We start from the raw sequence: 13,006 nt of genomic DNA, 5'->3' as shown, positions 1-13,006 counted from the left end.
AAACTGTTTCTAGGAGGACAACATACTCCAAAACTATCTGAAAAAGAGAACTTGTTAATCCAGTCAGCATAGCATTTTACCAGACAGGATTATAAATTCTCTTTAGTTATATATAACTTCACTTAGAGCATTCTCTATGCTTCTTCATTAAATATTCCTGGAAAAACCTTAGAAAGAGCAGCATGATAAAATGAGAATATGTGTCAAATGCAAGGTACATTATAATATGAAATACTATTGTTAATTAGAAGTGATTCTGTAAGGCTAATATAGCTTACTCTATTTTACTACTGCTACAGAATTGAAAGACTCCCTCCCCTGCCCATATCATGTCATGCAAACAGGAAAGCATGAAATGTCAAAACTGCCTAACATTAAAAAATAAGTCTCTTAATTTATTTGCATTCTAAAATAGAGCCCTTCATCTGAATCTTTTTTCCATAGAAAACACTAATAAATAATGTACAGGATTTGTCAAGCCCATATAACATGCCCTTTAAAACTTTAAGTTCAATCACTATTTGTTTTCTACTATTATACTACATTTTGGCAGCATCTGTTTATTGGTCTGTCATTGCAGAATTGCAACTTAACAATAAACCAGTCTGACATTTTAGGTCTTGAAGATACATACCATATATATTTCTTTAAAAATAATCATACTTTTGTAAGCAATACTTTACAGTAGACACCTCAAAAATCTACCATAGATGGGAAACTTAAAACGAGAAAAATTTAAGTTCTAAATCTTTATACATATATATCCAGATTTCTATATATATTATATATACATACACAAGTATATATAAAATATATATAATCAGATTTGAAAAATGAACAAAAACTGGGCACTGTACATAAAGTCTTTTTAAAACTCAAACAATAGAAAACTCTTTAAACATTAAACAATTTTAATAAAAGTTTCTGTACAATGCTAAGCAGTTTTATTTACACATAGAAAATGTAATAGGAGTAGTGTTTGAAATTACAGAACTCCTTAAAATTTCAATGGCAGGTAAATCTGGAAAAAATAACAGCATTCCATTCACAAATATCTTCAAGCAATAAATACGTATTTATAAATAGTGTAAATTTACATCAGGATTAGAAACAAAAATCACAAATCTGAAGTTTATTCCTTAGTCTATGTGCAATCCATTATCTTTGTGACTTGGCTGTTAATTTTTTAAACATTTTATTTAGGAACCAGAAGTGTAATAACCGTCATGGTTTCAAAACAAGACAGAAAAACATAAAAGCAGTAAAAAAGTTCCTTACCTAACTTTTCACATTAAAAAAAAGTTGACCAAATAAAGACTTAAAATTTCTAACTACCTTACAAAGAAATGACCAGCTAGGCTAGTATTTTTTTCCAAGGAAAATTCTGAAGAGGGGAAAAGACAGATGAAAACCAATTCGTCAGCCCAGAAATAGAGAAATATAAAAGAGGTTGTCTTCAAGTCAGTAGTCTGTATGATGTTGCCAGTTTTGTCAGATATATACAAAACATGGAAATTATTATTTTGTTTCTGAAGAACAGCTGATCAGCTTTGTGAGAGTCCTGGAGTAGGAGCAAAGCTCTCCCCTGTCCAGTTGGTTGACACTCCGCACTTGGAAGGTTGCATAGACACAGTTTTCAGCCAGCAGCCTTACGAGATAGCTACAAAAACCAGTGGTGCAGAACTGGGTTACTTCCTGAATAGCAGAAAAGGTCTCATTTAATGTCCATGGAACAATATCAAGATGAGGAGGATGGTAATGGAGGAGCCTGAAAATGAAAGTAAAGTATGTTACTTTGGTATATAAATTGTTAATAGTGTTTCGTAGCTCAAGGCTACAAACATGGTCTGTGTAAAAAGGTAGGGGCAATAACAATTCTCAAGAAAGTTTAACTGCCTGCCACACTCTGTCCAGTATAACCTCCGTTACTGTCCCCCACCTGGCCAATTTTCCTAAGAGTCTGAGACCATTACCCTACTTAGTGTACCCTACATTTTGGTACTTCTTCATCAATTAGTCAAAAACTCTTAAAATGTTATTAGGTTGACCATTTTTTGAAACTGCTTAAAAATTAAAAGAAGGCTTGTAAAAAATAATATAACAAATCAATTATAACTTCCTTGGTGACTTGCTTCAGAACCTAATTCAACTAGATAATAACTTATTTAACAGGTAATTTTCTTCTTCTTCAAGCAATCTTGAAGACTATTCAAGTGAAAATACCAGAAGCTAAACTTCAAAAATTCAGTTTCTGACCACATACGTGAGAAAAAGTATTGAAGGAATTCAGCAATTTATAAATTATGTCTATTTCTTATTCATAAAACTATTGATGTGCTAGAGTAAAATGCTCTCCCCTAAGCATCTGCTGTTTAAAATTTAAAACTGTGTGCAATTTATAAAGGTATTTGAATTTCATAAGGTTATATAACATACCAGGAAGTTAAGCTCCATCAAATATTCCTGTAAAGTTACTTCTTCTGGCAAGGACAAGGTTTTAAATAAATACAATTAGCTCTAAAAGCAGAAGTTATTTAAAAGCATACATACTGACTCATTTTGTGGACACTGATAACCTATGCACACAAACATTTTATCAACTGAGATCAAATGAAACAAAGGATGTGACAGTGTTCTAAAAGTACACAAACATTTTAAAATGTAGTTACTGTGACATCATTTAGGGCTGGTCTCACTCAGGAAGAAAAGTAAAAATAAAATATGACAATTTCATAGAAATAAATACCTGGAGTGGAGGAGGGGGGAATATGAGTATTTCTTCATGAAATATCTAATGAGTCAAAGGAAAATTTAAATATTTTCATTACCTCCTACTCATCAGGTGGCAGAACAAATCCTGGTGCTTCCCTATCCAGCTAACTATGTACTCACATGTTGGTTTCACTTACTAATGTAAATTGGTCATAGACTTGCATCAGGTCCTCCATTTTGTACTGTTCTAGCACCACAAAATTTTCCAGGTTTCCACTTGTTTTTCTTGCACAATCTTGGCAATGTACTATGTAGGTCTTTCGAGAATTGCTCTCATTAGTGACAAAAAGCAGATTAAAAACCTCCACCTAGTTCATACAAGAGAAAAAGCATTCAATAGATACAGCAGTATTTATTTTATTGTACTACTTTACTATATAGAGTTCTACTTTACAAGGAGTTTTGGACAGTGATTACTGATTAAGAGTGGGTACTGAGACAAACATAGCTCTGTTTAAGAATCTTTGAAAGAAAATTCTCATGACTTCATGTCTTCTTTGCAATTATGTTATTAAAATCCCAGGGTTAACCATGTTTTTCATTACTATCAATGAGCAATAACAAATAACATAAACCTCATAATCTGAGTTGAAAAATTTGTGAACATTCTTCAACTTGTCCCTCACTTCTGCTATTTATTGAGTTGTCTTGTGAATTTTACCTTGAAATATCTTTCTAATTCCTCTCCTTCAATATTCCCACTGCTACGTTCTAGTTTAGGCCTTAGGATGACAACCCTTAACACCACTGCAATAGCTTTTTATCTCCATCCTCTCCAATCACTTTTCTCTCTGAAATACTTATGCAACTTGGGTACTTGCTCAGAAACTTTTGAGGGCTTCAATGATCTCAGAGTTAAGTATCAAACTCCTTAAAATCATTCAAAATGCTCTGCAAACTTCCTACCAACCAAACTCAAAAATGGAATTTACATGGGCTGTGTTCTAATCACACTGAACTGTTTACCCTTTTCTGAAGAAACCATTCCATTTCCCATGCTGTTCCTACAGCTCATAAAAACATTCATTCTACTTTTATTTATTTACTTAATTGGAAAGGAAAATTTGCTTTATTTTTTTAAATTTATTTTAATTGGAGGCTAATTACTTTACAATATTATAGTGGTTTTTGCCATGTATTAATCTTTAGTTGCCTAAAATCATATTCATCCTTAGAGGACGGACTCAAATGTTAATACTTTGATGAACTCATGCGAATACTAGAAAGGAAAACTCAGGTCATTTTCTCCCCTTAGTGTTTTCCTAACAGTCAGACCAACTTTGCATTCACCATAGTCTCATATACAATAGAACTGTTTATAATTTGTTTTCCCTAAGTAGGATGTAAGCTCCTTCAGAGCAGGTACCACATCTTTGCTTCTGTATCTCTTGCGAGCCTTGGCCACAGGAGAAGCCTGACCAACATACTGTGAATTGTACCAGAGAGAACTGAACAATGATCTGCCTGAAACTGCACTGAACTATATCCAGTTTACTGGCATCTGTCTACACCTTGAGTGTTCCCAGTTTAAAATTTCAAGATTTAACTTGACACTTGAAAGTCAAAGTGAAGTCGCTCAGTCGTGTCCAACTCTTTGCGATCCCGTGGACTATAGCCTGCCAGGCTCCTCCAGAATCCCCGCCATGGGATTCTCCAGGCAAGAATACTGGAGTGGGTTGCCATTTCCTTCTCCAGGGGATCTTCCCAACCCAGGGATCGGACCCGGGTCTCCTGCATTGCAGGCAGACGTTTTATCCTCTGAGCCACCAGGGAAGCCCTAACTTGACACTTATTATCTGTTAAACACAGCTGTCCCTCAGTATCCATGAGGATTGGGTCCAGGACCCTCCATGGGTACCAAAATCTAAGGATGCTCAAGTCCCTTACAAAAAATGGCATACTAACTGCACATAACCTATGCACATCCTCCTCTATATCTAAATCATCTCCAGATTACCTATAATACCTGAAACAAAAAGTTGTTGGTGTATGGCAAGTTTAAGTCATGCTCTTTGGAACTTTCTGGAATATCTCCCCAACCCCCAAATATTTTCGATCTGTAGTTGGTTGAATCCACAGATAGGAACCTGTGGATAGGGAGGGCCAACTATTATCTACCAGATAAATGATTCTAGTAAATACTTTTAGGATTAATTCAGTTAATTCACAGTTAGTGAAATGGCATTTCACCAGAATAAAGTTATAATATAGTAGTTAAATAACAACATGGAACACAATGTCAATTTCAGTAAAATGCATTACATAAAAGTACATTAAAAAAATAACTAAAGAGAAACCCAAACTGGAGAGGTAAGAGGTTTATAAAAACAACTGAATAAGAACAATTATTTACCTCACAAATGCTACAGTAATGTGCTGGTTCTTCTTTTGTTCGCCCATGCCATATAATCTCTTTTCCTGCAGCAATGAGAGCTTCCCTCAATGTCTGACACTGCTTCAGAGTTCTCAGAAGACAATACCTAGAGTATGGGGGAAAGTTATTTGTGACCAGCAACTGAATATTGAATATTTTAAGCATGAAAGATGTATCAACAGAAGTAATGCCAAGAGATTCTGTTCTAGTATCTGTAAGTTCAATTTTATTTCATCAATTTCTCAGATAGTCTCCAATTTAAAAAATAAGACTAATGCTTAGCAGGTCTGATAATGATAATTATTAGATCATTTACAGTTGAGAATAACTGGCATCTGAATATCAAAATATAATAACCTGACCCTGTGTTTAAATATAAGTTGCTAATTTGGGCTCTTATTTGGGCAAGTCAATTAACCTCTTTGGGAGTCAATGTCTCATCCTGGAAATAGGGGTCTGAATCCCAGATGTGAATTCTATGATTTTAAGTAAAGTAGGAAAGCACATTATTTCTATCAACACTACCTAGATACTTATAAACAGCATCACTAATATGGTTGCTTCTGAAACTTTTGATATATAAGCAAAAAAGTATTTATGGATAATAGTTACCACATAATACAAAAATGGTTTCACTGTAGTATTGAAGAAGACACTAAATTCCCTGATTTTGACTTGAATACCGTGAAATCTTTCATTCATATTAACATAATTGAACTTTCCTTATAATTTACACGTTTTCTAATCTCATGCTAATGATACAGTAAATTCTCACAATGTTTGATTTTCCTATAGTTTGCTATCATTACTTGGAGTTGTTTTGCTAAGTTCTCTTACTCTCCTGTGGATCTTAGAGGTTCAGGTTCTTCATTTGAATAGAGAAGTAAGACTAGATGATCTGTATGGCACTTTTCAGCTCTAAAATTTGTAGACAATGAAAACACCCTAAAGAAAAGGAAATGGGTTTAGCAACTGAATGCTGTTTGAAAGTAAAGGTCTTATCTGTTTTATGCATAGTCTATTCAGCACTTAGGACAGTGCCAAACATGTAGTAGATGCTCAATAAATATATGACTATGGAACCACTAATATTTAAAGTACGATAAATTATAGCATTTTAAATTTCTCGTAATTTATAGTTCCTTGCTATTTTATAAGTTACTAGGTTAAAGTATTATAACTTATCAGAACCCACATAAGTTAAAAGCCAGCATAAAAAAAAGATGATTAAAGACAGTCTGATAACTTATTTAATAAGCAAAAAGTAATATCAACTTTATAGTTCTAAGGCAAATTCCTTAAGCATCATATAGCAATTCTTGAGTATTTAACTTATTTATAAACAAAATTATGCCTTAAGACTACGGTTGCAAGTCAAAGAGCAAGTAAAAATTTAGAACATGGCAAAAACAGACAGCATATAAACTCAGGCTTTGCTGCTAGCTCTTAAACAGTACCTGCTTCTCCGTTTTTCCCTCCCTGTGTCCCATACATTTCATCTCTGAAGACACTGATCTAACAATAAGTTTTTAAAGCAGGGCTTCATAATAAGGTCTTTTTCACAGGAAAACAACGCCCACAACTCGGCAGATACCTTTGGAGATTTACAGACTCCACTAGGATCCCATGTGGGAAAATAAACGAAAATAATACAATAAAAATGAATAAGTAAACCAGACAGGGAATATGATATTAGATACTTGGCACATATGATACCATTTAAGGCTGGTGCAGGAGGCACTATTATCTCCACTCTACAAACCAGGAAACTAGGGCATTAGGACCCTGAGAAGCTGATACTATAAAGCTATTTTTAAGTAGTTGGACTGTTGTTGTTTAGTCGCTGAGTTGTGTCTGACTCTTTGAGACCCTAAGACTGTAGCTTGCCAGGCTCCTCTGTCCATGGGATTTCCGAGGCAAGAATACTGGAGTGGGTTGCTATTTCCTTCTCCAGGGGATCTTCGGGACCCAGGGATCAAACTTGTGTCTCCTGCATTTGACGGGTGGATTCCTTATCACTGAGCCACCTGGGAAGCCCTATTGTGCTAGGGGTTTGTAAAAGCAAAAAATCTCAAGTTTCCCCTCACTATCTTACACTGTACTATCGTCTTTTTGGTCTCCTTTCACATCTTCTTACCCACGCCCCTTTAAAAGATGAGGTTCTCAATCAGCACATTTCTCCCTCCACCAATACAGAGCCTCGGTTCTGTGGAGTCTTGCTCCACCCTTTACTCAGCAAATGAACTTTCGGTTCCAATGCTACCACTATTTTGGCAGGTAGATTGCAGTTTATAATTTATAATAGTTTCATTTAGAAAAAAGGTAATATACTACTCTTCTGCAAATAATAAAGGGTTAGAGCTAAGGCTGCTAAGAATAAATCCTAAGCCAACAGTATTCTGCTTCTGAAATCACAGTTCCAGAATTTTTATTTTGTGAGATACAGGAATCTAAGAAAACCAACAGCTCTATTAATCTGATTTGACAATGAATAACCAAATTGCGGTTTCCCCTTCGCCCATATGTTTTTTTCCTGAACAGTAAAATTTTTTGTTCCTTCCCATTTTCAAAAGGTAGTGGTTGGAATAGAAGAAGAATTGAGGGAGACAGAGGCTCTTCTGGAGTCCACAGCAATGAGCAGGTCCTCAAGAAGGAATCTGATTTAACTGAAGGGCAGGGGAAAATAAATAGAAAATAAAGAGATTTAAGGAAAAGATCCTAGGAAAGATACACATATAATAGTCAAAAGTTGACTTAACAGTAATCTGTTCTGCTTTCAATAATCCCAGACTGATTTTATATGAAGACAATGTTTGAGTGTATTGAGGAGCTAAAAAGTAAAAGTCAAATAAAATCAGGGTTGCAGTTTCCTCATTTTAGTTTTGTGGAATTTTAATAAGTTTATTGCACAGCAATTAAGAATTCAATTTGTTGAACCTATCAAAACAGCAACAGATTCAGACATGGTGAATAGATTTGTGACTGCTAAAGAGGGAGGGGGAGGGGAATTGGGGAGAGATGGACTGGGATTTTGGAGTTAGCGGATATAAACTATTACACATAAAATGGATAAATGACAAGGTCCTACGTATAGCACAGGTAACTATTCAGTATCTTGAGATAAATCATAATGGAAAAAGACTGCAAGAAAGAAAGTATGTATGTGTGTAACTGGGACTTCCCTGCAGGTTCAGTGGTTAAGACTCCACGCTTCCAATGCAGGGGGCGCGGGTCTGATCCCTGGTTGGGGAACTAAGATCTCACATGCTAAAAGGTATGGCTAACTACATATATGTAACTAAATCACTTTACTGTATGGCAAAAATTAACACAACACTGCAAATCAACTATATTTCAATAAAAAAATTCAATCTGTCAAAAAGCAAAATAATAAATTACTAGCAAAAAGTTTAAGAAGATAGAAGATGCTGTTTCAAATGCATCTTAGGGACCGGGTCAGAAATTTCAGCATTTCAGGAGCTAGAGAAGTTGGGAATCAAATTTTCCTTTGACTTTGCAAGATCAGTCAGGATCAATCTGGTTTTAGGACTAATGTTTTTAGTTGTTTGAATAAAAGACTACACAAAAAGCAGGGGCTATTAAAGGCAGATTTGGCTTGGAAGAAAATCACAAGAGGCTGACTGAGGGCTGGATGTATTTGAGGTTATAGAGAAGAACATAATCCAACCAAAACCCCATTTGGCAAAAATGAAACCTAAAGTGGGACGGAATTTTAGAAAATGGCCTGCCGTAGGCGATAGAAATGAAAATATACTTGAAATATTACAATAAAAAAACTGAAGACAATGAGGACAAATGATTATACACAGTATATTCATAAATCAATACATTAGGCAAAAGACAGACAAAGTATGTCATGGATGCTAAAAGGAGAGGGAGGTAGAACTCACCAAAGTTTTCATAAAGAAGTTGCCAATTAAAAAAAAACAATAAGAAGTTGCCGATTTAGATGAGACAGGAAGGAGAAGTGGGAGGAAGGCACCTTCCGGGCAAAAGGAACTCCATGAGCAAAGGTAGCGTGGGGATTATTTAGGGACTAAACAACGGTTCTTATGACTTTAATCTTGGGATGAGGTTTCCGGACTAGAAAAATAAAAGAGTGAAGCCAGAGTGATATTAGATTATGTTAAAGTTAAGAAAACACTGTGATTACTCTGACATTTTGGGGGTAACCTAAGGTTTTCAAAGTAAGTTCCCAAATATTGGTGTGGAGATAATAAGCAGCATGGTTTAACTTGGTATGGCACTTCTAAAGTCTTTATGGTAACAATCTCTGCCACTAAGAAGTACATGATAAATAACTTTTAAAAGTGTACCAAGAAGTACCTTGCCTTGCCCAATCTGTCTTACTGAAAGAGCCATGTAGGCAAAGTGAGCCAAAAGGTAAGCCCTCAAAACTTGCCACCTGTCACTCCAGAGGTAGATTCACCTCGACAGCAGTTGAGTATCTGAATGCCAGTAAATCATCTAACAGTTTCATTTAAACCAACCACATGGCTGAAAATCAAGGTCTCAGTCAATGAAGAAATGAGTATCTTAAGAATTTTAAACTCTCAGAAAAAACAAGCATGAAAGCAAAGTATGTGTTAACCATGAGAATGGAGAGCTTTTGGATTTTTTAGATTTTGTTTGCTCAGTGTTATCACAAAACACTGTATGGTTAAATATAACCCAGGGACAACAGCACTAGAATCTATGCTATGTGGTGATACCACTTACTCAGTTATTAGGCCAATAAGCTATGACTGTAGAGTTGTAGAACACTTCATATATTCACTGAAACATGGGAATCAAAGGAAAAAGGTAACAGTTTGCTTTAATTTATACTCAAAAACTCAGTGCTAGTGATAAAGTATATATTATATAGATAACAGGGTAGATAGGATAATAATCTATAATATGTGTGAAAAAAAAGGGGAAACAAAAGTATTATTAGTTCTAAAAGAGATCAAATCTAGACTAGGGTGTCCCTAACTTGTCTGGATCATAGGATTCATCTAGATCACTGTGAAAGAGATTCCCAGGGTTCTTCACACAGAGCTTTGAATTTACTTATTAGGAATAGAGTCTAGAAATGAATTTTAATAAGAGTCTCAAGTGATTCTTATGATTAGGCAAGTAAAAACTAGTTGAACCTCTTACTTCATTGGAAACAATGTCTAAAATCTGTTAACGATATTTTTCAGCAAATCACTATGTTTTTATGATCAGAGCCATAAGAGATCACAGAGAAAAAGCCACAGAAAAAGCTCCTATGAAAGAGCACAGATTCTGGAGTTAGACTGCCTGGGTTCCTACCCCAGCTCTATACATAAGTCTTAAGTTTCCTCAAATGTAAAGAGGGCACGTCTAACTATGTACTATTCTGAGTACATATGTTACATACATGCTTAGATTAGTGCCTACAAGTTAGTGATCAATATTTGAACTTAAGTGGAAATTTTCAATTGTGCTAAAATAATTATTTATTTTATATATCCTAATATATCACTGCAGATGGTGACTGCAGCCATGAAATTAAAAGACGCTTACTACTCCTTGGAAGAAAAGTTATGACCAACCTAGATAGCATATTCAAAAGCAGAGACATTACTTTGCCAACAAAGGTCCGTCTAGTCAAGGCTATGGTTTTTCCAGTAGTCATGTATGGATGTCAGAGTTGGACCGTGAAGAAGGCTGAGCGCCGAAGAATTGATGCTTTTGAACTGTGATGTTGGAGAAGACTCTTGCAGGAGTCCCTTGGACTGCAAGGAGATCCAACCAGCCCATTCTGAAGGAGATCAGCCCTGGGATTTCATTGGAGGGAATGATGCTGAAGCTGAAACTCCAGTACTTTGGCCACCTCATGCGAAGAGTTGACTCATTGGAAAAGACTCTGGTGCTGGGAGGGATTGGGGGCAGGAGAAGGGGACGACAGAGGATGAGATGGCTGGATGGCATCACCGACTCGATGGACGCGAGTCTGAGTGAACTCCGGGAGTTGGTGATGGACAGGGAGGCCTGGCATGCTGCGATCCATGGGGTCGCAAAGAGTCGGACACGACTGAGCGACTGAACTGAACGGAATATATTTTAGAGGATAATAAGATATATTAACATGGAAAGACAGTCATAGTTCAGTGAACTGAAGGAAGAGTTCAGTAGCTTTGCTTTAATTGTCTTCCTTAATGCATTTCTTTGTGTGGGCACTGGTCTACTTTACGGATAGCTAATGGTTCAGAAAACTCAACAGCTAACACTTTAGCAGGGATTACCTATCAGCCAGCTAAGAAGATACACAGACAGCTAAGAGATCATATCTAACCCATTTATTCTTTTCTTCCTTTACGCCTAGTTTCATCAACAAGAATAAATATCTCACTGCATGGCCCAAGTCAAAACCCCAGAAATCCTGATTACCCTCTCACCTCCACCACTCAATTAATCCATACATCTATTTTACCTTCTATCCTTTGTCTTCCTTCTTATCTGAAATATAATAAATACCTTCTAATATGCCTCTAAATCTTCTGCCCTCCACTGAGTACTTATCTTGCTGGCAAGTGATCTACCATGCAAATTTGATTATTAAAAAGATTAAAAATTCTAAAGGCTTCTCATTAGCAGCTGCTGTCAATGTTAAGTCTCCTTGAAATGTTTAGCAACAAAATTTTAAATCTATACTCTTTAGCTGATATAAATGATCCAGCAGGGCTTAATCCTGAGAGACATTTCAAAGTTTGGTCTAAAGAAGGAGAAACTAAGCTTGCTTGCAGTATATGGGATATGTGGAAAAAAGTTTATGTTCATTAAAAAGGTGGAAGGAAACCAAAAGAGATGTTAATGCACTAAGCTTCCACTAAAATGTTCCTAAGGAGTTAGGCTATGAACTTTTCAAGTCAAGTTCACTGCAGTATAAAATGAAAGAAGTAACCAAGATAATGAGTATTCCTCTGACTCATGACAATGTAGGAGACATCTGGAAGAATGTGAAGGAGAGTATGAAGATGACTGTATTTTAGAAACACAGCTAGGATGTAGAAATTTTGAGATTTACTAAATGACTTACTCAGATGAATGACTTTATGAAATTGCAAGGCTCCAAAAGACTCAACTTGAATTTAAAAGCACAAGAAAAAAACAAGAATGGTATTGACTTTTAAAAATAACTACAGGTAATTCATGCTCAAAATGATAACAAAGGATTAGTAGATGACAACAGGAGAGAACATCATGTCCCATTATTAATCACTCGGTACAAATACAGTTCATAATTTTTTATAATCCCACAAATTTTTCATAAACTCACTGGTGTTGAAACTTGATCTGGGGCTTTTTAGAGTTTTTACTTAGCTCATGAGAGTGACTATTTATGTTTACTGTAGAAATATTAATGTATTTGATTCTAGCATACTGCCATAAACTGGTAGGAGGGTAAAATAAACACACTGTATTATCTTTCTAAATCCAAAGAATTCAGAATATCAAATCGTATTTGGTCTAAGGGGTTTGGGATAAAGGACTCTGGAGCTGTAGTACTACTTCCATGAAGCCTTTTCTAAAATGTTCCCCTCTCTAAGAAGTACCTTCCTCTGTGCTCTCCCATGGTTTTCATTTTAAAACAGTATTTCCATCATTAAACCAAAGATCATGTATTTTTAACATTTTGACTATTCCCCACATTATTTTAAGCAGTCTGAGAAGTGAACAGATCCTTCTGTCACCTAGCATGATACCCGAGTTCCAACTCAGTTTATAGATTAAATAAATCAAAGAATGAAAAGAACTGGGTAGAGCTGAATGAGTGAGTGTACATGAAGGCAAAGGTAAATTTTGCTTAGATTCTTTATGGTTGGGCAT

At 35.6% G+C, this 13,006-nt stretch overlaps 1 protein-coding gene across 9 annotated transcripts in view; it reads right to left on the bottom strand.

The window, feature by feature from the left end:
- Window positions 1-369: 369 nt before the first annotated feature.
- The window catches only part of KDM6A (lysine demethylase 6A), a 181,131-nt gene continuing 168,494 nt past the window's right edge, over window positions 370-13,006 (bottom strand). For 8 of the 9 annotated variants that reach the window (XM_018043764.1, XM_018043765.1, XM_018043766.1 and 5 more), the window contains 3 exons: window positions 5,126-5,252; window positions 2,910-3,080; window positions 370-1,768 (listed from right to left, as the gene is read on the bottom strand). In XM_018043764.1, coding sequence (XP_017899253.1) covers window positions 1,739-1,768; window positions 2,910-3,080; window positions 5,126-5,252 — 328 coding nt within the window. In that variant the 3' untranslated portion in view covers window positions 370-1,738. Of the gene's footprint in view, window positions 1,769-2,909; window positions 3,081-5,125; window positions 5,253-7,092; window positions 7,813-13,006 lie in introns of those variants that run through there. The other variant, XM_018043771.1, reaches the window with a different exon arrangement.

Source organism: Capra hircus (assembly GCF_001704415.2).
Source record: "Capra hircus breed San Clemente chromosome X unlocalized genomic scaffold, ASM170441v1, whole genome shotgun sequence".
NCBI lineage: Eukaryota > Metazoa > Chordata > Mammalia > Artiodactyla > Bovidae > Capra > Capra hircus.
This window is presented reverse-complemented; position numbering and strand designations above follow the sequence as displayed.